At 35.2% G+C, this 25,250-nt stretch overlaps 2 protein-coding genes across 7 annotated transcripts in view; one reads left to right on the plus strand and one right to left on the minus strand.

Annotated features, from left to right (window-relative positions):
- EYS (eyes shut homolog) overlaps positions 1–6,403 on the plus strand; it is a 2,056,951-nt gene extending 2,050,548 nt beyond the window's left edge. For both annotated transcript variants that reach the window (XM_032154320.2, XM_032154329.2), the window contains one exon: positions 4,530–6,403. In XM_032154320.2, the coding sequence (XP_032010211.1) occupies positions 4,530–5,728 (1,199 nt within the window). In that variant the 3' untranslated portion in view covers positions 5,729–6,403. The remainder of the gene's footprint in view (positions 1–4,529) is intronic.
- A 4,567-nt stretch (positions 6,404–10,970) lies between these two features.
- PHF3 (PHD finger protein 3) overlaps positions 10,971–25,250 on the minus strand; it is a 78,978-nt gene continuing 64,698 nt past the window's right edge. For all 5 annotated transcript variants that reach the window (XM_032154379.2, XM_032154370.2, XM_032154350.2 and 2 more), the window contains 7 exons: positions 23,567–23,698; positions 22,544–22,679; positions 20,017–20,212; positions 19,365–19,512; positions 17,037–17,126; positions 14,921–15,116; positions 10,971–14,691 (listed from right to left, as the gene is read on the minus strand). In XM_032154379.2, coding sequence (XP_032010270.1) covers positions 12,566–14,691; positions 14,921–15,116; positions 17,037–17,126; positions 19,365–19,512; positions 20,017–20,212; positions 22,544–22,679; positions 23,567–23,698 — 3,024 coding nt within the window. In that variant the 3' untranslated portion in view covers positions 10,971–12,565. The remainder of the gene's footprint in view (positions 14,692–14,920; positions 15,117–17,036; positions 17,127–19,364; positions 19,513–20,016; positions 20,213–22,543; positions 22,680–23,566; positions 23,699–25,250) is intronic.

Below are 25,250 nucleotides of genomic sequence, written 5' to 3' on the forward strand. Positions count from 1 at the left end.
CAATACCATCAAAAAAGACATTAAAGCCATGCACGATAGTACTATGTCAAAGGAGACAAAATATGCATATAAAAGATTTTTTAAAAGGAAGGCATGGCTGATATATTTCCTGTAGATTCAACCACACTTATAGCTCCAAAAATTCTCTTTAAGTTGTTCTGTCATCCCAATAGTAAACCCAGGATTTGTGTTCTGAAATGCTTATAAAAACATTTTAGGATTTTAAAAGGTACATATTTATCATAAAATATGAAATAAAGTATCCAATTAGTGTTTTAAAATTTAATTTTTTAGGTTTTACTACTTTACCCTTGATTTCCATTTTCATTCATTTCTCCAAAATTCTGACAAAGACATTTGCACATATAGTTACATCTCTATTGCTACGTATTTTTAAAATCTTACATTTTTCTTTGATCTTGTTTCTCACAAAATGAGAAACAATTTTGATATTGAGAAATAATTACATTTGCTTATTTTGTTTCACATCATTAACAAAAATGGTGCTCTAATGATCATAATCTAAGTAGTTCTTATAGAAGGGTCTTGACTTGCTTCTAAATGATAAGAATATCAGGGAATTCGACCAAAGTGTTTCCATCCCAATGCACTTCTGAGATACCCTCAAAATAATTTCAAAGAGAAAAAGTACAATTGAGCTATAAAATACAGCTCAGAAGAAATTTGTTCTCCTGAGATATTTGGTTTTAAATTCATGATTAAATCTCCCTGTGAAAATGTCAAATAGGAGAACCGCACACAAAGATAAATTTTCTATTTATAAATCAAGAGACATTAAAAGACAATCAGCTTCAGTTATATTGCTAATACAATTCAAAATTAATGTAAGTGGGACCTATGTAAGAGGGCAGAAAATCAAGGTATATTCAGGATCGTGACTGGCTGGGAATATTGTACTATAGTTTTATAATCAGTACAACAGATACATATTTGTGTTTATGTAAATGAAATATAAAGCTCATACACACTAATACACATAGGAGGGCAAGAGCACATCTTCTTACATGTTATTCAATGCATGTAGTTCAAGACAATCAAGAGTTTCCTTTTTTATGCCATCAGACACTACTTAGAGATTCATTAGTTTCACACGATTGATGCTGCATTTGACACTTATACAAGAAAATCATGAAAAAAAATTTTTTTTTTTTTTTTTTTGAGACGGAGTTTCGCTCTGTCGCCCAGGCTGGAGTGCAGTGGCGGGATCTCGGCTCACTGCAAGCTCCGCCTCCCGGGTTCACGCCATTCTTCTGCCTCAGCCTAAGTTCTACATGCTTAAACCTAGATTAACCAAAAACAATTATCAGATGAAAGGCACAAACTTATTTTTTAGTAATCAAATGATATAACAAGTTTATTTGAAGTCTCATTTAAGGTTGCAGAAAATGCAGCTGACAGTCCTGTACTTTGTACCTTCTCTAAGAGCTGTGCCTGATGTAAACATTAACCAGTCATCATAGTTGATCCTCTGCTAAGAGGACCTATTAGTAAAAATTAACCAAACACTTAATACACAAAGTTAAAATCCAAAAATTTAAATAAAAGCAGCCAATGTGGTTTTCACATATTGAAAACCAAATTCTAAATTAACATGGTTTCTGTATCTCTTTAGGGGTTAATAATTTGAGTACTCTCAAGTAGTGTAAAATTTAAAACAAAATGATAACTTGAAAATTATACTAGATGATCTTAGATCTGATTTTTGAAAGATATTTTAAGGAAATAAAACTCTGGTCCCTTTTCATCTATTTCTGCTAAAAATTTAACACCTTTAAGATTTTTGACATATAAAAATTATCAATATTTTGTTAAGCACAAATTAATCAAAGACTGAATTCATCTGATATAGTTATAATCCTCCCAATGTGTATAAAAAGGCCTAGTCATTGCAATGTGAAGTTAAAACATATTCAAATTAAACTATATTAAAAAATATATAAATAAGTTTAAATTACCATTGCTTTTCTAGAGAAAAGAACGTATATACAATTCCCCTGATAAGCTGATTCTGTAGTCTCTTCACAAATATTAGGTCCTACAAGGTTTCTTTTGTCTATAATAAAGCACGGTAGGATAGCAGACGAAGTAGAAACAATAGCAGAACAAAGGTGGGAGGAGCCTCAGCCATGGTTGAGTGGGCATTAAATAGCCAAAGTGAATTCATTTATGATCTTTATCCTATTTGAGCTCTGTTTCTTGTAAGGACTGTTCATGACATTTTCTTACTCTAATGCGAATCCGAGGCCGGGTGCAGTGGCTTATGCCTGTAATCCCACCACTTTGGGAGGCTGAGGTGGGCGGATCACCTGAAGTCAGGAGGTCAAGACCAGCTTGGCCAAATGGTAAAACCTCGTCTCTACCCAAAATACAAAAATTAGCCGGCTGTGATGGCCAGTGCCTGCAGTCCCAGCTACTCGGGAGACTGAGGCAGCCCGGAAGGTGGAGGTTGCAGTGAGCCGAGATTGCACCATTGCACTCCAGCTTGGGGGACAGAGCAGGACTCCGTCTCAAAATAATAATAATGCCAATGTGTACTTATGACCCATAACTAGAGCATCATATCCTAATGCAATGAAATTTAAAAGCCTATGATTTTTTAAGCTAATACAGCTTTTAGCTTCCATAGCCACAGAAGGAAAACTTTTTGTCAATTTTTCGTAAGAACATACTAGCTGAGTTAAAATAACCCTTTCTTCACAGAAGCTATCCTTGCTCTTTCTTCTGGTTGGCAACATGACCAGTGATAGTATAGATCACAGCGTCAGCTTTCCGAATCATTTCTTACATATTTTTTATCCTAATGTAGCTCTTCACTATAAAATTGTTTACTACAGAACACTCTACAACACAAGGAGCAAGAAAAGCTTCCTCCATCATCTTGCAAAAGATAACTAGTTTGTGTTCACTTGCAGACCACAAAGTATATTTAGGTTGCTATAAATTTTTTAAACTTAATTATCAATTATGTTTACTTGTTCTAGTTTTTTGTGGTATAACCCAATGTCTATTTTTTCTTTCCTAATCTGAAAGTTTATAATGTTACTTCTCTTTCCTTATAGTTAAAAATACTGTACATGTTAGAAATTATGCAAATATACTGAGTTTCTTTGTTATGAATTTTTTAAAACTATTTTCATGTCATTATAGGAAAAAAGTTTTGCTTTCAAGGTAAAACTATTTGAGAAATATTCTGAGTCATCTCAACCCACAACCCTATAAACGTATTTCTTTATTTAATAATTATTTAGCATCTATTTATGTGCCAGATACCGTTTTGGGTGCTGGGAATAAACTGTTGGACCAAACCAAACACAGACCCTGTTCTCATAAAGCTTACAACCTAGTGGATAAAGCAGCTGTTAACCAAATAATCACATATGTAACGACCCAGTATACTCACTAAAAATTCCCTATGAGGAAAATAAAGCAAGAGAACCGTAGTTTGATAGGTGAAGAACTATAAAGCTGCCAAGCATTCCAACCACTCTAGAATGGCTTGGTATAGACCACAATGGAGAATGGAAGGAAAGAACACCATTTGCAGGAGGGAGGTGTGGAAATACGGCACTCTGGAGGGAGGAAGAAGTAGTGTAGCATAATGCCAAATATCCCTGGATGAGAAAAGAGAAAGGTTGGGAAATTTCAGAGGGAGAAGAAAATGTTTCGTGGAGACTTCTGCATGGTTCATTATTAATAAGTCATTTTGCTATCCTCTTGAAGCAATCTTACCGTGAAGAACATTCTTTTTCCAAGCTTGTAGAATTGCCTTTACTTTTCTTCTGAATGCCTCATTGCAACTTCAGATGCTGGATGGTATTTGTTCCAATTTCTTCACACAACTATATAATTATAAAATGAGATATACTGTAATGGAGGGAAACCTAGTGATATTAAGGCACTGACAGAAAAAAATGCCTGACCAACTCTGGGAAATCAAGGAAAACTTCTCTGAGGAAGTGACACTTGATCTGAAACCTGAAGGACGGGTAGGAGTTATCTAGTTGAGGTGGAATGGGGCCGGCGGAGTGTTCCTAGAAAACAGGCAAATGAAATCCTTAACAAGGTCAGTGTTGTTGGAGTAAAGAGAGTGTAAGGATGGGGAAAGAGAACATTCCAGGTAAGATTGGAGAGAGAGGAAAGGAGCCAGGAATGTGCAGAGAATTTATAGGTACCTAGCCTGACAATAGTGAATGCCATTAAACGGTATCATAAGGATCAGGCTTTCATTTGAAGAAAAACCTCACTTTAACTTACTACTACAATACATTCATTCAATGAGAACTGTCCACAACTAGAGAAATTTTATGTAGCCAACTGCTGAACAAAATGAAAGAATACAGGATATATGCATTTTGCTCTGAGTGGAAATAAAACTAACACAATTGTGCTCAAGATCTGTTACTTTTTTCCCCATAACTAAAACTTATCCAACTTGGCCAGAAAGAGCAAAAGTTTTCAATGGAAACTTTTACTGTTGCTAATCAAACTTACTGTTTGCTTTCTTGCAGGTGATTTTTTATGTATCTCTTTAGTAAATAGTTCCGTTCAACTTCGCTACAACCTTGGTGACAGAACTACCATTCTTGAAACTCTCCAAAAAGTAACTATAAACGGAAGTACTTGGCATATAATAAAAGCAGGAAGAGTTGGTGCAGAAGGCTACCTGGATCTAGATGGGATAAATGTAACAGAAAAAGCCTCCACTAAAATGAGTTCTCTGGACACAAATACAGACTTCTATATTGGAGGAGTATCTTCTTTAAATCTTGTAAATCCCATGGCAATAGAAAATGAACCAGTAGGTTTTCAAGGCTGTATCCGACAAGTTATCATAAATAATCAAGAATTACAATTAACTGAATTCGGAGCAAAAGGTGGTTCAAATGTAGGTGACTGTGATGGGACAGCCTGTGGGTACAACACATGCAGAAATGGAGGTGAATGTACAGTAAATGGCACAACTTTTTCTTGCAGATGTTTGCCAGATTGGGCTGGAAATACATGTAACCAGTCTGTGTACTGTTTGAATAATCTTTGCCTCCACCAATCTTTATGTATACCTGACCAATCATTTTCTTACAGTTGCCTGTGTACTTTGGGTTGGGTGGGAAGGTATTGTGAAAACAAAACTTCATTTTCAACTGCAAAATTTATGGGTAATTCTTACATTAAATACATTGATCCAAATTATAGAATGAGAAACCTCCAGTTCACTACTATATCCTTAAATTTCAGTACCACTAAAACAGAAGGTCTAATTGTATGGATGGGAACAGCTCAAAATGAAGAAAATGATTTTCTGGCAATTGGTCTCCATAATCAGACCTTGAAAATAGCAGTTAACTTAGGAGAAAGAATCTCTGTGCCTATGAGCTATAACAATGGCACATTCTGTTGTAATAAATGGCACCATGTAGTTGTAATTCAAAATCAGACTCTTATCAAGGCCTACGTAAATAACAGTCTAATTCTTTCCGAGGATATTGATCCACATAAACACTTTGTTGCTCTAAACTATGATGGCATTTTTTATCTAGGGGGCTTTGAATATGGTAGAAAGGTAAATATCGTTACTCAAGAGATTTTTAAAACCAATTTTGTTGGCAAAATTAAAGATGTATTTTTTCAGGATCCAAAAAAAATTGAACTAATTAAATTAGAAGGATACAATGTTTATGATGGAGATGAACAAAATGAGGTTGCTTAACACTAGAGATTTTAGTACACACTATACATAAATGCAGTTATTTTGATAGTTATTTCTTTGATACATTGCTCAAGGGGAATCAACTGTTTACTATTACCTGAAATAGTCTAAATGCTAACATATCTTTTTGATAAGATTGCAAAATGTCACTGAAGGTTCTGACTGTTTTACCTACATCTAATTTATCTGTATATATCTTGATTCATGTTTTAACTCCATTAGTTCATTCAGTGCTTATTCACAGAATGTGCTTATTCACTTTGCTTATTCACTTTTTACCTATCCCTAATGCTTAAATTTTAAAATCAATGTGTAAACACAATTTTGAAAATCAATGTGTAAACTGAACTTTAAAATGTTTAAAATTCAGTTGGTAATGAATTAGGGATAGGTACAAATAAGAAAAAAATCAAGTTATTAATCAAAGGAAAAATAAAAATTATACAAAGCAATGTAACCATATTGTATTACATGGCTTAGCTACAAGTATTTATATGATTCAACGATGTAAAACTTGAACATAGATTTAAACCAAAAATTGTTGCATGAATGTAGAAAGAGAAGGTGAGAGGAGAGAACAGGCTGGTAAGAGCTAAATCCTTATCTTTTACAGTAAGACATCAATAGATACTACAATCCGTGCAACTTAAAAAATAGCATATCACAAACATGAAGGCAAATATCCTAAATATATAAAAGAATTAAAAATGGTTGCTTCTGGAGAGAATAGTGCAGAGGCCTGTTGCTTTTTGCTTATGAACCCTGTAGACCTATTTGACTTTTTAAAACCATGTACTCATGTTAACTGATCAAATTAAAAAATTAACCTTAATTTGTGTTTAACTACTTTCAAGTCTACAGATCCCAAAATTGGGCATAAAATAGGTTCTAAACAATGCCATTGAAAATTACTGTCCTAAGAATTTAGTACTGTTGATAGCATAACTTGAAAAAGTATTATTTTTCCGAAAACAGTTACTGATATAATTGTGAACAGAACTTTCACTTCCCACTCCCAGTCCACCACTGCAGGTTGGAAAGCAGTTAGTGCTGTTGTTACCTGACATTTTCTGAGTTTGATATCTGTGTCAATTTTGCCACTTGGCAACCAGCAACATATGACTGACTCGGTGAACTAACTTGTAGAATAGGTCATCTGGAGAAAAAAATCTTAGTAATAAGCAGCATGTAATGTTCAAAAGGAAAAATATGTAATTAATCATCAAGTAATTAGAGAAAAGAATTCACAAAAAATAAGAGCTGATGAATACACATATAACTTCTGTGCAGATTCCAGTCTATACAAAGTAACTAGGTAGTAATTTATCATTCAAAAAATACTACAGATTTTTGTCTTATTTTAGCCACTCCATTCCAATCAAAAGGCTACAGACATTCCTAAAAGGACCCAGGACCACAGTTAAGAATGTCAATCAACACCATTTGACAGGGCATAAATGTTTCCATACAGTTCATATTAATACTAGGAAGTGTGAGGGTAGAATATGAGGTAGAATTGCAGAATGTTTACACACTGATTCAAAGGTTTGTTTTTTAACGGAAACCACTCAAGACAACTCCATCAAATTTTGCTGAAAAACCGTGACCTAAACTGGTATTGATCCATACTATTGCATTTAACTTTGGAGATACTTAGATCATAGGATAAATGCTCTAAAGAAGTTCCTTTTGGCAGCTGGTAATCAAATCTAACCTTTCAGAAAACACACTTTATGTATAAACCAAGAAGGCTGTTTTATGAAAGCTTACAAAAGAAGAAACTGCCTGAACCACACTCCCATCATATTTGGCCATGTGTTTTCTCATAATAAGTGTGCCTTTTCTTTAAAATAGCACTTCCCAAAGTGTGGTCCAAGAACCCCTGGGATCTTTTCAAAGGAATCCGGAGTCCTGCCTTTCCCAAAAACAAATGCACATATAGCCAGATTTTCTTCATATATTTCAAATAAAGTGACATACTACAAAACACTGAATGCAGGGCAGGTAAGAGAATCCAGCCCTAAGTCAGAAATTGAAAATATGCAAAAATCAAGACAGTGACACTCTTCTTACTAAATTAGTTTGGAAGTTAACTTTTATATAAATGTTATATTAACAGATGAGATTATCAACATATTTTTAACGTTTATCATTTGATTTTCTAGTATGCTAAATAATGATATAAGCCATATGAACAAAAGCTTTGGCATTCTCAATTTTTAAGTGTAAGGGGTCTTGAAACCAAAAGTTTGAGAATTGCTGTCTTAAAGCTTTTCACAGTTGCAATTTTACATTCAGATGTTATAACTTGTCTTCTACCTGTAATCTCCACAAAATTGGAACTTTCCCATTTTGCTCATCATTGAATTCCAAATGCAGAAAATTGTGCTTGCAGAATAGGCAGACAATATTTAAGAACTGAAAACTGCTGCCTTTTCTCCTATACATCAAAATGACTTGAAAACATACTTTTCACCTTAAAATCCTGCAAAGTTCATGTAACAAATTAACACTATTCCTGCTTCCTATTTTTGCTATCCTGGTGATGATGGTGTTGACGATTTCCTATGTGAAATGCTTTTCCAGTACGAAATAAAAATGATTGCTACAGAAAGACCTTTAAGATAATTTTACTATAAATGTATGAGGTTTCTCAAAGTGTTGAATGTAAACGGAACATTTTTAAAAATAAGGTGCGGTAATATTTACCTTTTCGGTCTCCTTATAAAGAATAAGTTCCTGAAAAAAATCATTACTTTGAGAACAAAATTACCTTAAAATAAGGAGTTTTAAAAGACAGCTTGGGCTAACATATACATATACATACACACATGGACATGCACACACTAAATTATTTCATAGAAAAAGCATTTGGGGGATATTTAGAGTTATATTGGATTCACTGCCCTTTGAGTGCTTAGGCTATTTCCCTCAATGACTCTGCTCTGCATCTATCTATAAGATGAAACTTGACATGGTGAACTCAAGTTTTCAAAGGACTTCTAGCTACTGATCTGTTTTCAACTCACTACTTTCTTGCTCTACATATTGCTACAATTCTTTGTGAAACAGAAATCAAAGAATTAGGGTGTTTGGCACCTTTTTAAAAGCAGTAACCAATTTTATTTGCAATTTGCTTTAAGAGACAGAAATAAACCTGATTGTGTATATAGCTCTTTGTAGTCATTAGTAAGTTGTAGCCTGACCAGTGTTAAGAGGGATCTGAGATGAGCATAGTATAACTAGTATATCCAAATGTTAAACTACTGTTTTACTAAGATCTGGTTCATTATCAAGCTCTCATAATGCATTGAAGTTTGGTTCATAAAATTTAAAAACACAGCTACTATTAAAAACTTAGGAACAACACAGTAAAGTTACCTGTTAACAGGTAGTTTTATGTTAACACACACGTTAACATGGAGGGGCTTTTCACTCCATTTTCTTCTCTATTGCTGGTGTTATTGTTCTTAAATTTTTAACATGTATTTACTATAGCCTTAGCTATTCTATAAAGATTTAAGATTAATTCACCCACAATAAACTACAATTAGTAAGTCAAGGGCTGTGGTAGATGATAGCCCCCCAAAAGATGTCTACACCCCAATCCTTGGAACACCTGTAAATATGTTAGGTTACATGGGAATAGGGAATTAAGGTCACAGATGAAATTTAAGTTGCTCATCAGCTGACCTGAAAATAGGAAGATTAACCTGGATTATCTGGGTGGGGTCAATGGAATCACAAGGGTCCTTTGTAGTAGAAGAGGGAATCAGAAGGGAAGGTCAGATGTAGTAGAGAAAGACTGGGTCCCACATTGCCGGCTTCAAATATGGAGGAAGGGATCATGAGCCAAGGAAGTTGGGTGCCCTCTAGAAGCTAGAAACCAAAGTGCAAAAAAAAAAAAAAAAAAAGGAACCTCCCCAAAAGCCTCCAGAAAATGAATGCATCTTGCTGACACCTTGATCTTACCCAGTGAGATCTGCATAGACTTCTGATCCACAGAACCGTAAGATCATAAATTTGTGTGGTTTTAAGCCACTACACTTGCAGTAATTCATCACAACAGCAATAGAAAACAGGAATAGAGAATTAGGATTTGTGATTAATATAAATTTTGCAACTGCACAAAAGAACTTACAGGCTTTTGGTTACGTCTTCTGGCTCACGCTGAACAGTTGGGTTGCTCAGTGAAGGGTTTCGGACAGTTCAGTGGAACGCAAAGAAAGAGGGCTATGAAAGGTATATGTGATCATCAGCCTTTTGCTTCTTTTTCTCATTCTCAATTCTCAGAGCACAATTGCTAAGCACATGGACTTCAGAGAAAAGAACTGAGCTAGGATTCCTGCTCTGACAACAGCAGGGTAACCTGGCCAAGTTTCCCAACTTCTCTAAGTTCCAGTTTCCTCACCTTTGAGTTGACCAACGTTTATACTAAGTGCTCAAAACCAGGGATGCCTTATAGAGGGCTCAAGGAGGCTTTCTGATTGCCACAAAGATTACATGGGGTGAACTTTACAGGTACTGAGATGCCCTAGAACTTTTACCTAACAGAGGTATGCATTTGCTGTCTTAAGATGATTCTAAGTTTTTTTAAGTGTAAAACTTTTTTTAAAGAGCAGGTTTTTCTTAAAACAGGAGAAACTGAATAATTCACTGGTTTGTGTAAGGCTGGTTGTACCTGGGACTGAGAATGACTGGATCTACTACTCGTTGAAAAATCTGCTCATTTTCCCTATTTTTCCTCAAAAGGAAAATCTCAAATAGTTAATATGACCATACCTTCCCTATTCTCCACACAGTGTTTCAATCAGCGGTTACAAGATCTGCCTCTAACCCCAGGAGATGCTCATCCCTAATAGAAGGCTATATGGGCCTTGCCTATTTTAAAAACATGTATCAAGATTCAATCAGAACTGATTAAAGAATTTTAGATATGTAGAAGAAACTATTGGCTAAGAGGTGATCAAAAACTGATCTAAAAGCTTGTTTTCATTCATTAACCCATTCATTTTTACTTTTATCTTGCAAAAGAAATCTGGAGTCTGATATTCCCTCAACCAGATACATCAGTAAAGGTAGATTTATTGACGATATACACATTTGAAATTGAAATGTTTTTAAAATGTGTAAAACCCTGACAGCAATTTCTTTGTAATGGTGCAAATTATGACTTAGATTTTGTTTTGTTTGGGAACTAACTTTGTTTTCTAACAAGTTAATTTGCAAAAGAAAAGTGGACCAAAGTTAAACGGGCTTTATTTAAACACAAGTTCTCTGTTTCAGAACTTCATGACAATAAGTTTCAGAGGATAAGGATAGGGAAAAAAAGTACCGCAAGTCATTGCAAATTAGATAGAATGTTTGGTTCTGAATTTCCTCCCTTCTCTCCAGCAAAAATAACAAAGATAATTCTGTTTCAAAACCAATTTTTAACTCTAATCTTTAAGCTCTCTAGGAAAACAATCTTAATTTTGTGGAATTATTTATATTTTTCTTCATTAATACAGGTAAGTAAATAATACTGAGTTCTCTCTTTTGTATTTTGGAAGGTTTTTTGTCAGCATCATTTGATAGCTCTTACTTTAAATTACAGCTATCAAAACCATGTGTTTTAGGGTTTAAATAAATTTACATTTGAATTAACAATAGTTTTCATATTTTTTTCAAGTAAAACTGGCATATGAAACTGTACAGTTACTTTACAAATTAGGCTAAATCACACATTTTATAAGAAGATTCAAAACATATTTCTCTTCAAGTTCTGTGGTCTTTAATTTTAATGATTAGTGAGTCAGAGTACCAAATTGTGATGGTGTAAAAGTTTTCAGAAACTTACCTATAAAGTGGGCTAAAGCTGCACAGTGTTTCACAGGTAGTTCTAAATTCTAGCTTCTTTAGAACTACAAAATTCATCTCAGCCTATTAATTTAAGATTTTAAAAAATTGTTTTTCCCCTCATCTAATGCCTGACATAGATAGCTATGTCTATATGTTCTTGGCTGAGTAACGAAAAATCAATGTCTGAAGGTAATTAAAGCTTTAAAGAAGAAATTCTTTTACTATTGAATTTCAAGTCACACACACAAAATAGGTGAGAAATTCTTTTATCATATTTAGAATCAAAATATCCCTTAAAATATTTACATTTTACAGTAAAAAGGATAGCAAAACACAAGATCATGTACAAGCTTAAGTATTCAAGTTTCTGAAGAGCCAAAAATGAAAATGAAAATAATGGCCTACCACAAAGCTGTAGTATATGGTAATAAATGACTTCAATGAGTGCAGTTTAAAGCAATAAATGTACCCCTTGGGCTTCTGATTCTTGGTCAAAAACTGCTCAACTAAATGATTAGCATAATCTGATTATGAAGTTGCTTGGATTTTTGTTGCTCCTCTACAGTTTCTTTAAAAACAGTGCAATTTAAAACAAACTTACAGAGCACACATTACTCCCAAATTAGTCATTATACAAAGGACATTCACTAGAGGCAGTAAATATATTCCATAGTTAACCATATTTACCAATTAAGGAATAAAACTAAAATTTCTAAGCCTTTATTGCATATTAATAAAACAAATCTTTGAATATACAGCAATGTAAAACTTTTAAAAATATTAAATTCCTATAACTAGGGACAGTTGGTATGAAGAAGGGATGATGAGCACTGGTACAGAGCACTCTGCACCAACACAGAGAATTTACTGTTCTGCAAATGACCGATAGTAAAAATTTTAAAGATGGCACAATCCTAGCAGGCAATCTTTCTTTTGTTTACAAGATACAACATTTTAACAGTTATTTAAATGTAATCCTGAAGCAGCCTGCAAATTTTACCTTTTGCTTTTAGTTCTGTCAGTGTGGTCCCTATCTTTGTGGTATCTATCCCTGTCCTTTTCTCCTTCTCTGTGTTTACTTTTCTCTCGTTCTTTGTCCTTCTCATAGTCTTCACTTTTAGGTTTATCTGGCTTCTTGTCTACATTCCTACTATCTCTGCTTGCTTTTCCATCTGTTCCTCGATCACCATGTGATAACCGTGCCCTCTCCTTATCTTTGTGCCCTTCCTCCCTGCTTTTTCTGTCTCTGTCCTTGTCTTGGCTTCTGTCTCTGCGTCTATGCCTTTCAGATTCTTGCTCCCATTCCTTTTCATGTCGCTCTCTTTTCAAGTGGTGTGAATCACTATAAAATCTCTGGCGGTCCCCTTTACCCCTATTAAATGGCCTATCCAGTTGCTGTTGGTCTTGCCTACCCCAAGGGTCACTATGGCGCCTTTCTGGCCTCCGAATGTCTTTAACCTGGTAAAAATTCTGTGGGCCTATATACCTTGATGCTTGTGAGAGAGGACCCATCATACGCTGTGGCTGACCTGGGAGATGAACAACAGGTGGCCAGGGAACCATGGGATTTTGAGCAAAGCCAAAGCCTGGAGGGGGAAGTAATGGAGGTGGCAAATGTGGTGGAAATCCAAACATGCTTTGTGGGGAAAAATTAGGAGGCCCTGGAAACGGAAATCCAGGTGGGCTAGACTTGAGATGCTGAAGGTTGGGCTGCTGTGGCCTCATGGGTGAAAAGTTTGTACTTGTTCTGGGGCTGGTGCTTCTGGAAGTAAAGGTGATGCTTTTAGAAGGAAATTCTGATGGACATGTGTTTCCAACTTCAAAATGAGATGTCGCTACTGCTGATCCTCTTCGAAATGGGTGCACAGTTTCGATATTTTGCATTAAAATATCCTCCTGTAAGGGTTTTGCTTGTTCTGCTTGAGAAGTCTGTATGTTTTCTACTGATGGTGAGTTTTGTGCAACTTTTAAATTGTCACTCTGCTGAACACATGAGTTTTTCTCTACAGAACACAACTTTTCCTCTACATTGATTTGTTCTGTTAAGTGCTCCTTGTTGTGTGACAGGCCAGGCAGGATGTGTTTTTCTCCATTCCGGCAACTATCTCCATCTTTGCTTTCTGAAGTAGTTACAGGCTGACTTCGTCCTGCTGCTTGCCTAGGATCCCTTTTCAGGTTGATAAACTGTGGAGACCTTGCTGTATTCGCAATAAGGTTTTCACTACAGCTCACATTACCATCTATATTTCCTTTTCCTACATTAGATCTGCATGGAGAACTATTTGAAGTCTGGTTATCTTGCAAATTATTCTCTTGATCTTCCTGAAGCTGTCTTTTTAATGTTTTCTCTTTACTCTCCACAGTTTCCTCTTGTTTTGACTGAATTGATAAATTTGTTAAAAATGCTTCTGTAGAAACATCTGGTGGCTTACCTCTGAGACTAAGACTTGTCAAAGGCCCTGCAGAAATGGAAGAGGACCCTACTATTGATGTTTCTTCTCCTATTACTGCTGACTTATCTGTAGATTCTGAAAGATTATCTACTTTAACTTTTATCTCCTTGTTTTCACCATCAGTTACTTCCACATTATCTGTTTTCTCTATTTTTGAGTTGGTCTGCTCATTTAAAAATGGAATTTCTTTAACAGTGTTTTGTTCCATCACTGACTGAGCCTGGTCATATACTTGACCAGTGGTGCCCAAAAGGCTTTGAAGTATATCATCCACAGGAAGAGGTTTATTTGCTAATTCCAGAGTAGTAGGTTGATTTTCCCAGCCAATCAACACGCCAGGAAGAAATCTTAAAGGTTTTGGTGGCTCCTGTTTGGTGACTTCCATTAAAGGTTCAACTGCTGTTGGAAGGTCTTCCTGAAGATTCTGCTGAGGTTTATTTCTCTGCTTGTGCAATACAGTTGTAAAAGAATTAAAAAAGTCATTTTCTTCCTCTGGTGCTTCTTCTGTAGAAACTTCTATTTTACTTTTTTTATCAGGTGGCAATGCTATCGGTGCACTTTCAGGAGTCTCAGCTATATGACTAGTACTAGCACAGGCACTGTGCTGCCGCTTCAGTTTCTGACGAATAATTAAGCCCAACAATAGATTAGGTCTATGCAGTTCAAGCCCTGTATAAAACCAAAAACATCAATTAATTCATCATTTTCAATCACTGCAAAAAAAAAAAAAGGTAAAATTCTGCCTCTAACTTATTACAGGATATTAAATGGTGCCTGGCCCTGTCAAGCCATCTCTAGAGGGCTGGATCCTGAGAAAGAAGGCAGAATCAGTCTTTTCACTCTGGTCCCACCTCCCATGTTATTTCGCTCTTATCCTATTATTAAAACGTATACCTACCAGGTCCATCAAAAGGCACAAGAGGGTGTGGAATTTTATCTGTGGCACCCAAAGGAATAAGGTACATATCTTTAACCTGCTTCATGTTGTTAGCAGCTACTCCATAGCGCTTTCTGCTACTGAAGTATGCAAAGAGCAAAGTATAAGAAATTTGATCTTCTTCAGTTACTGGTGTGAAGCGAACCACACAAATTTCCTGTTCAAGAAAATAACAAATAATTGTTTAAGGTAAGAAGCTAAAGAGTAGCTTGGTTTTAAAACTATTTCGCAATTAGTAATAATCTATTGAACTTTATAATGATGGTACCAAATAACGTGGTTTACCAACTTAAATACAGAAGAGAATATTAAAAGGAAGTAACTCTTAAGATCTTTACTGATCCATTGATGGATTTATCTGATGGCTTACATTTCTTAAGGAAACATAAGAAATGGAATCCCGAGGTGATTAATGACTTTTTTGAAGGTGACAGATACAACTTGTCACAGTGGCAGAGATGATACTGAAACCCAGGTCTTCTAATATCTACACTATACCCTGATTTCCAATGCTGTAACCTCCACAAAGGGCTACCTATGTTCTTGACCCACTGGGAACTAAAAGCACCCAACACTTCCACCCTATCATACATTTATATACACAAACAGACAAATCTACTAATAATCCAGTTACTAGGCACTGAATTTAGAAATAAAAAGGGCTGGATGAAGAGACCTTAAATACATATAGACCATAAATTTTGTAAAGTAATTTGGCTTAGGAATTTTCTTGCTTGCCTCTAGGTTTTGTTTCAGATAGAAAAGGCAGTCCTAATTTTTTATTAATTTGGTAGTGTTCAAAAACAATGTTTTTTTCATGATGGTATATGGCCGAAATGGGAGAGCCAGATTTGCTGCAAAGCCTAAAACTGATGCAAGCTCCTAAGGAAAACATGTGAATGAGCTGAAATATGACTCCATCTCTTATAAAATGTGTGTCATCTAAACTGCCCTCTTTTAGAGTGAAAATCACCATACATATGTTAGTAACAACTATTACAGCGTGTTTAAATCTGTTAAATTGGAACATATTACAAAGTGTTGGGCAGTAATAATGTGTGGATTCAAGAGTGATTCTCAAAATGCCCAAGAGTAATACTTCTCATTTTTATTAGTGCTTTAAAGTTTATTTGTATTTTAACACTGTATCAATTTAACTTCTAAAATCTACATTGGAACAAAATATTCTTCTCAGCTTAAGATTATCCATTTTGGATCATTCTAAAGAAAAACTAGAGACTTCTAGAAAAAGAGGCAGAAAAGTAACATTTATTCATTCAAGATTTATCGAATGACTGTTAATATACTAGGTATTATCACATTCCCTGGAGGGATAAACAATTTCTTCTAATGATTAAATTTTCCTCTGTAGTAATATCCTGTAAGTTAAAAAAAGAAAAGAAAATGTAGAGAGAAAAAGGAAAAGGAGAAATATTATTGTGATAGAGCCATTTCACAGTATCTTTTCTCCTTTCCTCCTATTACTAATGAGAAGCCCTTAACTTTTAGCTGGGCACATGGCCATCCAACAAAGATTACATTTCCCAGCCTCCCTAGCAGCTATGTATGGCTATGTGACTAGGTGCTTTCCAATGGAAGTTGATGACTGCAATTTGCCTTTGAAACAACTAGACAGGTATTCCTCATTTACTTCTATTTGGTATGTTTGACTGCTGAGGACAACACTCCAATCAACTTCTATATTCTTTGAGTCACTGTATTTTAGATTCTCTTTTTTGCAATAGCTTAGCTGTGCCCTAACTCAAACACTTGTCTATAATAGAAGCAAGGCAAAATTCCAGGGTGAATTTCAATACGTACTCAAAAACATTTCTTCTAAAACATTAACAGAAGCCACAAAGAGAGCATCCCAGAAGAGGAGAGGGGAAAAAAAAATGCTACTGCTGACAGCCTCAGCAAATGGCTTTTGTTCAGTTTTCTGAGGTATATTATCGTAGACTTAAAATGTGTATTGCCTCCTTTCCCCAGGAGACCTGGCACCCTTGCATAAGAATTCTGAACTGTTTACTTTCTAAACATTTTCCCATGCTGGTATAGTGAAAAAAGTTTTCCTCACCTTGGTTCCTGATGCTTTTATTTTTTCCACATAATCCCAAACTGTCTGAGGTGATATCCTGCCACCTACTTGAATACTATCTGGTAGGTCCTATGGTTTAAAAAAAAAAAAGAGAGATCAATATATACAGATTATCTTTATTATGACATTAGTAATTCATACAAATTTGATTCTAAAACTAATTTGAAACAGTAATAAAACAAGTAAATAAAGAGATTATGAAAAATACATCAGAAAACATAATATAGAGAACAATTAGGTTTTACTTGAAATGCCAACTACAAATGACTGATGCCTAAAATACAGCTACTGAGAAAGAATCTGAGTTCATGCCCAATCTCACTATGAAAGATGGGAAAGGGAAGCAATGGCAAGCATATCACATTAACAATTAAGAAAGAACACAACACATTTCAGAATATTAGCAGAGACTGTAACCTCCCGTTCTGGTAGTGGTAGGCAGGAAAATTCCTTAATAATTAACAGCTGAATTTCAAAGGTTACCAAATGTAATTACAGAGTGTATTTTTGCACAAAGGAGAATAACACTGTAATAATTCAAGGTTTACTTTTTAAAGGCATAATCTTTCTGAAAACAGATGACTACACATGAAAGCAATTAAGAATATTTAAAACTTTATTCAGTACATTCCACGAAGACTGAGGAAAATCATAAAAACATAATTGATATTAAATTCAACTTAATTTATTTAAATTATTAACTACTTTAAAATATTTGATTTGGGATTTTAGTCCCAAACTAAAAACAAGAACAAAATGGAAGTGAAAATCTGGAAAGCAACCACATAAAAACTTGTGTCTCGGAGGGGAAAATAATAATTTTGTTTAAAATCAAAAGGATTTTGTAGTTAAGGGCTTACCTCTCCGTTTAAAGAATTATCTTTACCATGGACTGACCAAATAATAAATTTCTAAACAGATTTGTTCAAGAAGAACATCATGGATCTAATTCATTTTTCTCTTATAAAGCTCACATTTTTAAAATATCAAGCAAACTGTACATAAAAGTGATTAGTCTGTTTATTAATCAAAAACACACTGCTAGGCTGGGCACAGTGGCTCACATCTGTAATCTCAGTATTCTGGGAGGCAGAGGCGAGCAGATCACTTGAGGTCAGGAGTTTAGGACCGGCCTGGCCAACATGGTGAAGCCCCGTTTCTACTAAAAATACAAAAATTAGCCAGGTGTGGTAGCACACGTCTGTTAATCCCAGCTACATGGGAGGCTGAGACAGGAGAATGGCTTGAACCCGGGAGGCAGAGGTTGCAGTAAGCCAAGATCACGCCACTGCACTCCAGCCAGGGCGACACGGCGAGACTCTGTCTCAAAACAAAAACAAAAACAAAAACAAACCCACAACTGCTAACCAAATAAACTGATCAACATTACATAAGCAATATTACATTGAATTAAACTAATTGCAGCCTAATCCAAAGAAAAGTAAACTTTATGTTAGCCTTAAAAAAAAAAAAAAGGGGGGGGCAAATGATTTAGGCTTTTTCAAATAATAAAAGGAATTTTTTTACAATCTTTTAATTCTTTAAAATCAGCAGATGGAGAATGAAAAAGGTCAGATACGAACAAGATAGCAAAATATCTCAATATAAACACAGTATATAGGTACTGATTTTCCTTCTATACACATACAAAAATACATTTCCTTCAAAATAGTTCAAAAATGCCAGTCTCATTTATCACAATATTATAATGTTACTGCTTCTTATTTTCCATAAATACCACATAATAGTTTCTTCCTATTTCCCTCAGGTGTAGAACCAACCAAGGGTATCACTTGCAGCAACTATGGTCACTAGTCTCACTGGTTTTCAACTAGCTGTAAAGCTTCAACTCCCAGTCTACATAAACCACATTCACAGAAATAGGCAAGTAAGAACAGTAGTCATGAAGATGGGGAAACATAAGCAGTGGGGAAATTAGAAGATTTGTTCAACAAAAAAATCTTAATGGGTTAACATTAAAGGCCAAAAGTATGTAAATCTTTTATTTAAGTGTGTATTCAAAGAAAAACTTGGATATCCATGTAGACGCTCATTGATTTTTAATTATCTGACACAGTGAGGCAGTACATCTTGGGAAAAGTGCACGACATGGGAGTTTAAAACTTTCAGAGTATAGTTTATTTTACAATTCTAAAGATCCATTTGTTAATTCATATGATATTACTTGAACTGTTTAAGAATCATTGTTAATAAATATTTCTATTACTGTGTCTTATTTCCCTGTCAATTACTTTCAGAAACACACATATCAATTCATGCACAGAAGAGCAGAAAAGTTCACAGTACCTCTGTCAGGTATTCTGGGGAGCCAGATACTGGATAGGCTTTGGTAACAAATTTTGCCACAGAAGGCATGTTGATAAAACCTTTCCAGATGAAGTTCAATCGAGCCAGAAAGGTAGACTCAACCTCAACAGTTCCAGGCATCTCTGGACTAGAAAATGACATTAAAAAGCCTAAAGACAAGCTTATGAATAAATCAATGTCCAACCTAGTCATCAGTTACTTGTATTTTAGCACGTGAAGAAGGCCAAAATATGAGGCTATCGACAAAGAGTTCACACTTTCATTTTATAAAATTACATTCGTATTTACATAGTAATGTTTTACAAAATCTTCCCTCTTGGCTGGTTTAGGAGAACTAAGATTGAGAAAAGTGTAAACATTTCGTCTTTAATAATCTATCCCTGACTTTTGGGACCAGCATAATTAAAGAGAATTTTAAAGCTGTTTCCCCACACGCTCAAATCTCTCACTGAAACCACTCCAAATAAATTTATTTTCGAAGTCTTGTTTTATCTCAAAGTACAGGAAAGTATAGTTATTTTCTCAAATGAGAGGTTCCCAAAATGTCACTTTTCTGTTTTTGAAGACTTGCAAGTATAATCTGGCAAAGATGTATAATGAGTACTACAGAATTTACAACAGAGAAAATTACCGTGGAGCAGGAGAGAATGTTGACTTTGGAGACTCTTGTTTCTCCTCCTCAAAGAATTCAGAAGCCAAAATATTTGAGGTTGAAGACAATGCATCTGCTATACTTTCTGCTTCATTGTCTGAATGTTTGCGAGCTACTCCTACAACGACTTTTACTTTTTTTGGAGAAAGATCATCTACAGGTGGTGCCATTCGACCTAAGCCCAGAATACATCAAAAGAAACCAACTGTTAACTACAACTTTTATAACTTAACCCATTTTCACTTTCTAAAGTTATTCAGGTTCTATGATTCAGTTGCTGAGTAACCATACATTTCCTGGGGTTATATCTAACTGTCATCATTTAGTTATATTATAACCACATTTAAGAATCAGCAGAAAATTCACTAGTGCTCTCCCCACTGCAAGCCCTCTTCTATATACAGGGACCTAAGCTTACCTGAAATGCAATTCAAAGCAAATCATGCATGTTTCTACCTGTAATAAAGTTAATTTACCCTTAAAATCTCTTTATAATTATTTCCTACATGTAAAACATATCATGAGTAAATACGGACAAGATTAGCAGTCCCCAACCTTTTTATCACCAGCAATCAATTTCATGGAAGACAATTTTCCCATGGACGGTGGGATGAGGGGAGAGATGGTTTCAGGATGAAACCATTACACCTCAGATCATCAAGCATTAATAGTTAGATTCTCATAAGGAGCACGCACCCCTATGAGAACCTAACGCCACTGCATCTGACAGGAGGCGGAGCTCAGGCAGTAATGCTCACTGGTCCACCGCTCACCTCCTGCTGTGAGGCCCAGTTCCTAATAGGCCATGGACCGTACAGGTTTGTGGCCCGGGGGTTGAGGACCCCTAGAGTAGACAGTGTAATTCGTCTCTTAGTGAAGTGAAAAATTAGAAGAAGAGAATGTTAAACAACTCAGACAAGCTAAAATGAAAATATTACTAGAACCTAAAACAGGTTTCTTAATTCTCTGACAATTTGTTTTTAACTAAACCACACCAAATTCCAATAGTCTCAAGAAGTAACGTGAAGAACTAAGACAAATCTGTATATCTGTATCCAGATTTGGATTATATAGCCACAGCTCATGACTATACATACCTGAAAAGACACCTCACCAGAGAAGCTATACAGGTGGCATATAAGCATGAAAAGATGCTCCACATATGTCATCAGGAAAATGCAAAGTAAAACAACAGAGAGATACCACTATACACCTATTAGAATGGCCAAAATCTAGAATACTGACAATACCAAATGCTAGCAAGGATGTAGAGCAACAGGAACTCTCATTCATTGCTGGCAGGAAGGCAAAATGAACTCTCATTGGTTGCTGGCAGGAAGGCAAAATGGCACAGCCTCTGTGAAAAATAGTTTGGAGGTTTCTCATAAGATAAACGTACCCTTACCATACGATCCAGCAATTGTGCTCCATGGTATTTACCCAAAGGAGCTGAAAACACATCCACACAAAAAGCTGCATACAGATGTTTATACTAGTTTTATTCATAATTGCCAAAACTTGTAATAAAACAAGATCTCCTACATTAAGTGAATGGATAAACTATACATCCAGACAATGGAATATTCTTCAATGCTACAAGAAATGAGCTATCCAGCCATGAAAAGACATAGGGGAACCTTAAATGCATATTACTAAGTGAAAGTAGCCAATCTGAAAATGTTACATACCAGATGATTCCAATTATACAATATTCTGAAAAAGGCAAAACTATAGAGACAGTGAAAAGATCAGTGGTTTCCAGGGGCTGGTGGGGGTGTTGAGGGAAGGGATGAATAGACAGAGTAAAGAGGATTTTTAAGGCAGTGAAAACACTCTGTATAATACTATAATGCTAGATTCATGTCTTTACACATTTGTCCATACCCACAGAATGTACAACTCTAAGAGTGAAAGCCAATGTAAACTACGGATTTGGGGTCATTATTTTTCAATGCAGGTTTGTCAGCTGTAGTAACTGCACCACTCTGGTGTGGGATGTTGCTAACAGTGGAGACTATGCACGTAGGGAGGCAGCAGGTATGTGGGAAATCTCTGTAACTTCCTCCCAATTTTGCTATGAACCTAAAATTGCTCTTAAAAATAAAAAGCTTTTTTACAAAAAACTAATTTCAGTTTCTGATATGTCTTATGTTATATATAATAATAAAATATAAATGCTATTTTACTCCTTTACTTTAGTAAATGACAGTATCATCACAACTGCCCACAATTTTCGATGTTCATTCTAATGGTTAAATTCTTGTCATTTGACTCCAGCAAGAAGAGTTTTTAAGTCCAAATCATATATAGTGTAACTAGGTCTAGACAGTAGACTATACCACAGTATCAAACCAGAAAACTAGCCACATGAAAGCTTAAAGACTGTGATTGAGTGCCTCACCACCAATATTGGGAAAACAAACCTACTTAAATTACATATACTAGTATATAAGTATCCTTCTTTCATAATGAATGCAAAATTTTAGGAAGAAAAACTTCCAATTACCTATGCAGATTTTGCAGTTGAGATCAAAAAGATGCTGTCTGTGTTGACTAGTGGTATCTTTAGACATAGAGTCAACCTCCTCTTTTTGTTTTTCAGATCCTTCTGGCTTCTCCAATGACTTATTGGCGGCTGGTTCCTAATGTAAGTCAAAGTAAAAATTAGTTTTAGCTGATAAAATTTGGCCTCAATTATCAAAATCAATTTATATTTTCCATTTATATTTTTCCAAAATGAAGCTGTTCCACAGATAGTTAAAAAAAAAAAAACAAAAAACTATTTCTTAAGAAAATGAATGCTAGCTTTTAACTGTGACTTAAAAGAGCAAAAATTTAAACATTCCCCATTCTTCAAGGCTTCTAGTAAGACTTCAAATTATTTCTTCACTGACTTTTGAAAATAAGAAAAGCTATGCCACCTATCAAATGACAGTCTGCCTAAGAAGCACTTACAAATTTCTAAGCCTACTAAAAAATTCACTAAGTCAGGCCAGGCACGGTGGCTCACACCTGGGATCCCCGCACTTTGGGAGGCCAAGGTGGGCAGATCACTTGAGGTCAGGAGTTTAAGACCAGCCTGGCCAACATGGTGAAACTCTATCTCTACTAAAAATACAAAAATTAGCTGGGTGTATTGGCGCATGCCTGTAATCCCAACTACTTGGGAGGCTGAGGTGGCAGCATCGCTTGAACCTGGGAGGCGGAGGTTGCAGTGAGTCGAGATTGCTCCACTGCACTCCAGCCTGGGCAACAAATCAAGACACTATCCCACCAAAAAATGAAAAGAAATTCACTAAGTCAGAGCACTCCAGGAATCTACATTGTAGTAACTGTTTAACAGGTACCTATAATGCAATTTGAGAAACATTACTCAACACTCAAAAAAATCACTAAACCAATAAAATAGGCTACTTTTAAATGGATGCATATTTTAAAATTCTTTTCACTACTTTAAAAACATTAGGCAAATAAACCTTTTCTGAATCTTCATGTTTTGAGGTATAAAACATGGCATATCTATCCTTACCTGAATCTCCATGGCTGCTTCCTGTTCTTTCATTGGGGCATCACTCTCAATTTCTATTTCACCTTTATGAGTTATTTTGGTGATTGGCCGTCGTTCCACTTCTCTCTGCTCTTTCTCAATCATTTCTATGGTCTAACAGAAAATACTTTTTTAAAAATATTAAATTTAAAATATGTATTTCCAAGTGTACGCCTTAAATAATAAGAGCTTACCTAAAAATAAACGAATCATCACAGATGACTTTTAATCTTAAGGTAATGTCTCATATAACAAACATATTCTGAGTACTTTTATATGCCAGAGACAGTTTTAAGTACTGGGGTTGTAAGAATTAGACCCCATACCTCAACCATGAGAAGTTCACATGTACATTTATATCAGGAGGCAAATGAAGTCCAAAAGTAATTTGCAAAGTGGTGAAACATACTATTTGTATTTGAAATGTTTGCTGATTTAGTACTTTTTAGCAGCTGCCACAGGGAATTAGGAACTATTTTGCTCTTAAATTCCTAATTCAACGTTCTAACATCCCCCACAATAGTAGTTCATTCAAACGACCGATGTGGTAGTCCTTTGTTAGTTGTCTCCTAACTAAGCCTGCTTAGTGACCCTGAAAATTCAGTTGAACAAGCTTAGCAACAAAACATCAAAATTAAGCAAGCATAACAAGAAGTAGTATAAAGGTAGCCAGAATAGAACAGGTAAGGAGGGCACAGATGGGACTGCCTTTGTTAAGTACAAATCATCCTTTAAAGAAAAATCAGGTACATGGCCTTAAGAACAAGCTGGCATTTTCTGATGCAGATGATACTCACAGCCAGTTTCAAAGCAGAAGACTGGCATGTGCATATTTGGGATATGGAGGGAAAGAAGAGGAGGTGATATTATTTTCAAAATATAATATAAGAGGAGGAGAAATTACATAAGGTGAAGGTAAAGGAATGTATGAAGAAGTATGGTATGTCAAATCAAGGCCTCTAGATGAGCTTCAAACTAGATCTGGCATAGGTCTATATGGAGGTTTAGTGCCTCAGATGTAACTAAATATTATGAACAAAAGAATCAGATAAATCATGTAGAGTTAATATGAACTACAACCAGTATTTTCTAGAATAAGGGGCTAATATTCTGATGCCATTGTAATACAAAAATTGGATAACACGGCTATCTCACTGTCAGAATAGCTCTAAGTAACATACTTAATTTTTAAAGGTACTTTAAGTACCTTTAAGTTCACAATCTCCAAACAAAAACTCTTGCTATCTGTGAGTTTCAGAATTTTTAAATTTAAACATGAAATATGGTGCACACACTCTATATTGCATAACATTCCAGTTGGGTCTGAGACATGTAATTAAATATACAATACTTCTGTGAATATGAACATTCATACATGGCAATTCAGGTTAAGCTTTATCAATAAATCAGTTATGCGAAAATAACTTTATTTTTCAGAGCTTTTGGCATTTGAAACTTTGGATAAGAGATAAACTTGTACACATTTTTATTCTGACTTAATTCATCTGGCTCTACAAATTACCAATATTCATAATACCTTCAAACTGTGCTGCTGAAAAATACAGATGTAATTATGAAAAGATGTTAATTCTTTTCCCATCCTTCTCATTTACAAACTATAATGAAACACAAGGTAATTCTGTAACCTAGTAACTGGAGAAAATAA

This window comes from Hylobates moloch, unplaced genomic scaffold (genome assembly GCF_009828535.3).
Source record: "Hylobates moloch isolate HMO894 unplaced genomic scaffold, HMol_V3 SCAFFOLD_2, whole genome shotgun sequence".
In the NCBI taxonomy this organism is placed as follows: Eukaryota; Metazoa; Chordata; class Mammalia; order Primates; family Hylobatidae; genus Hylobates; species Hylobates moloch.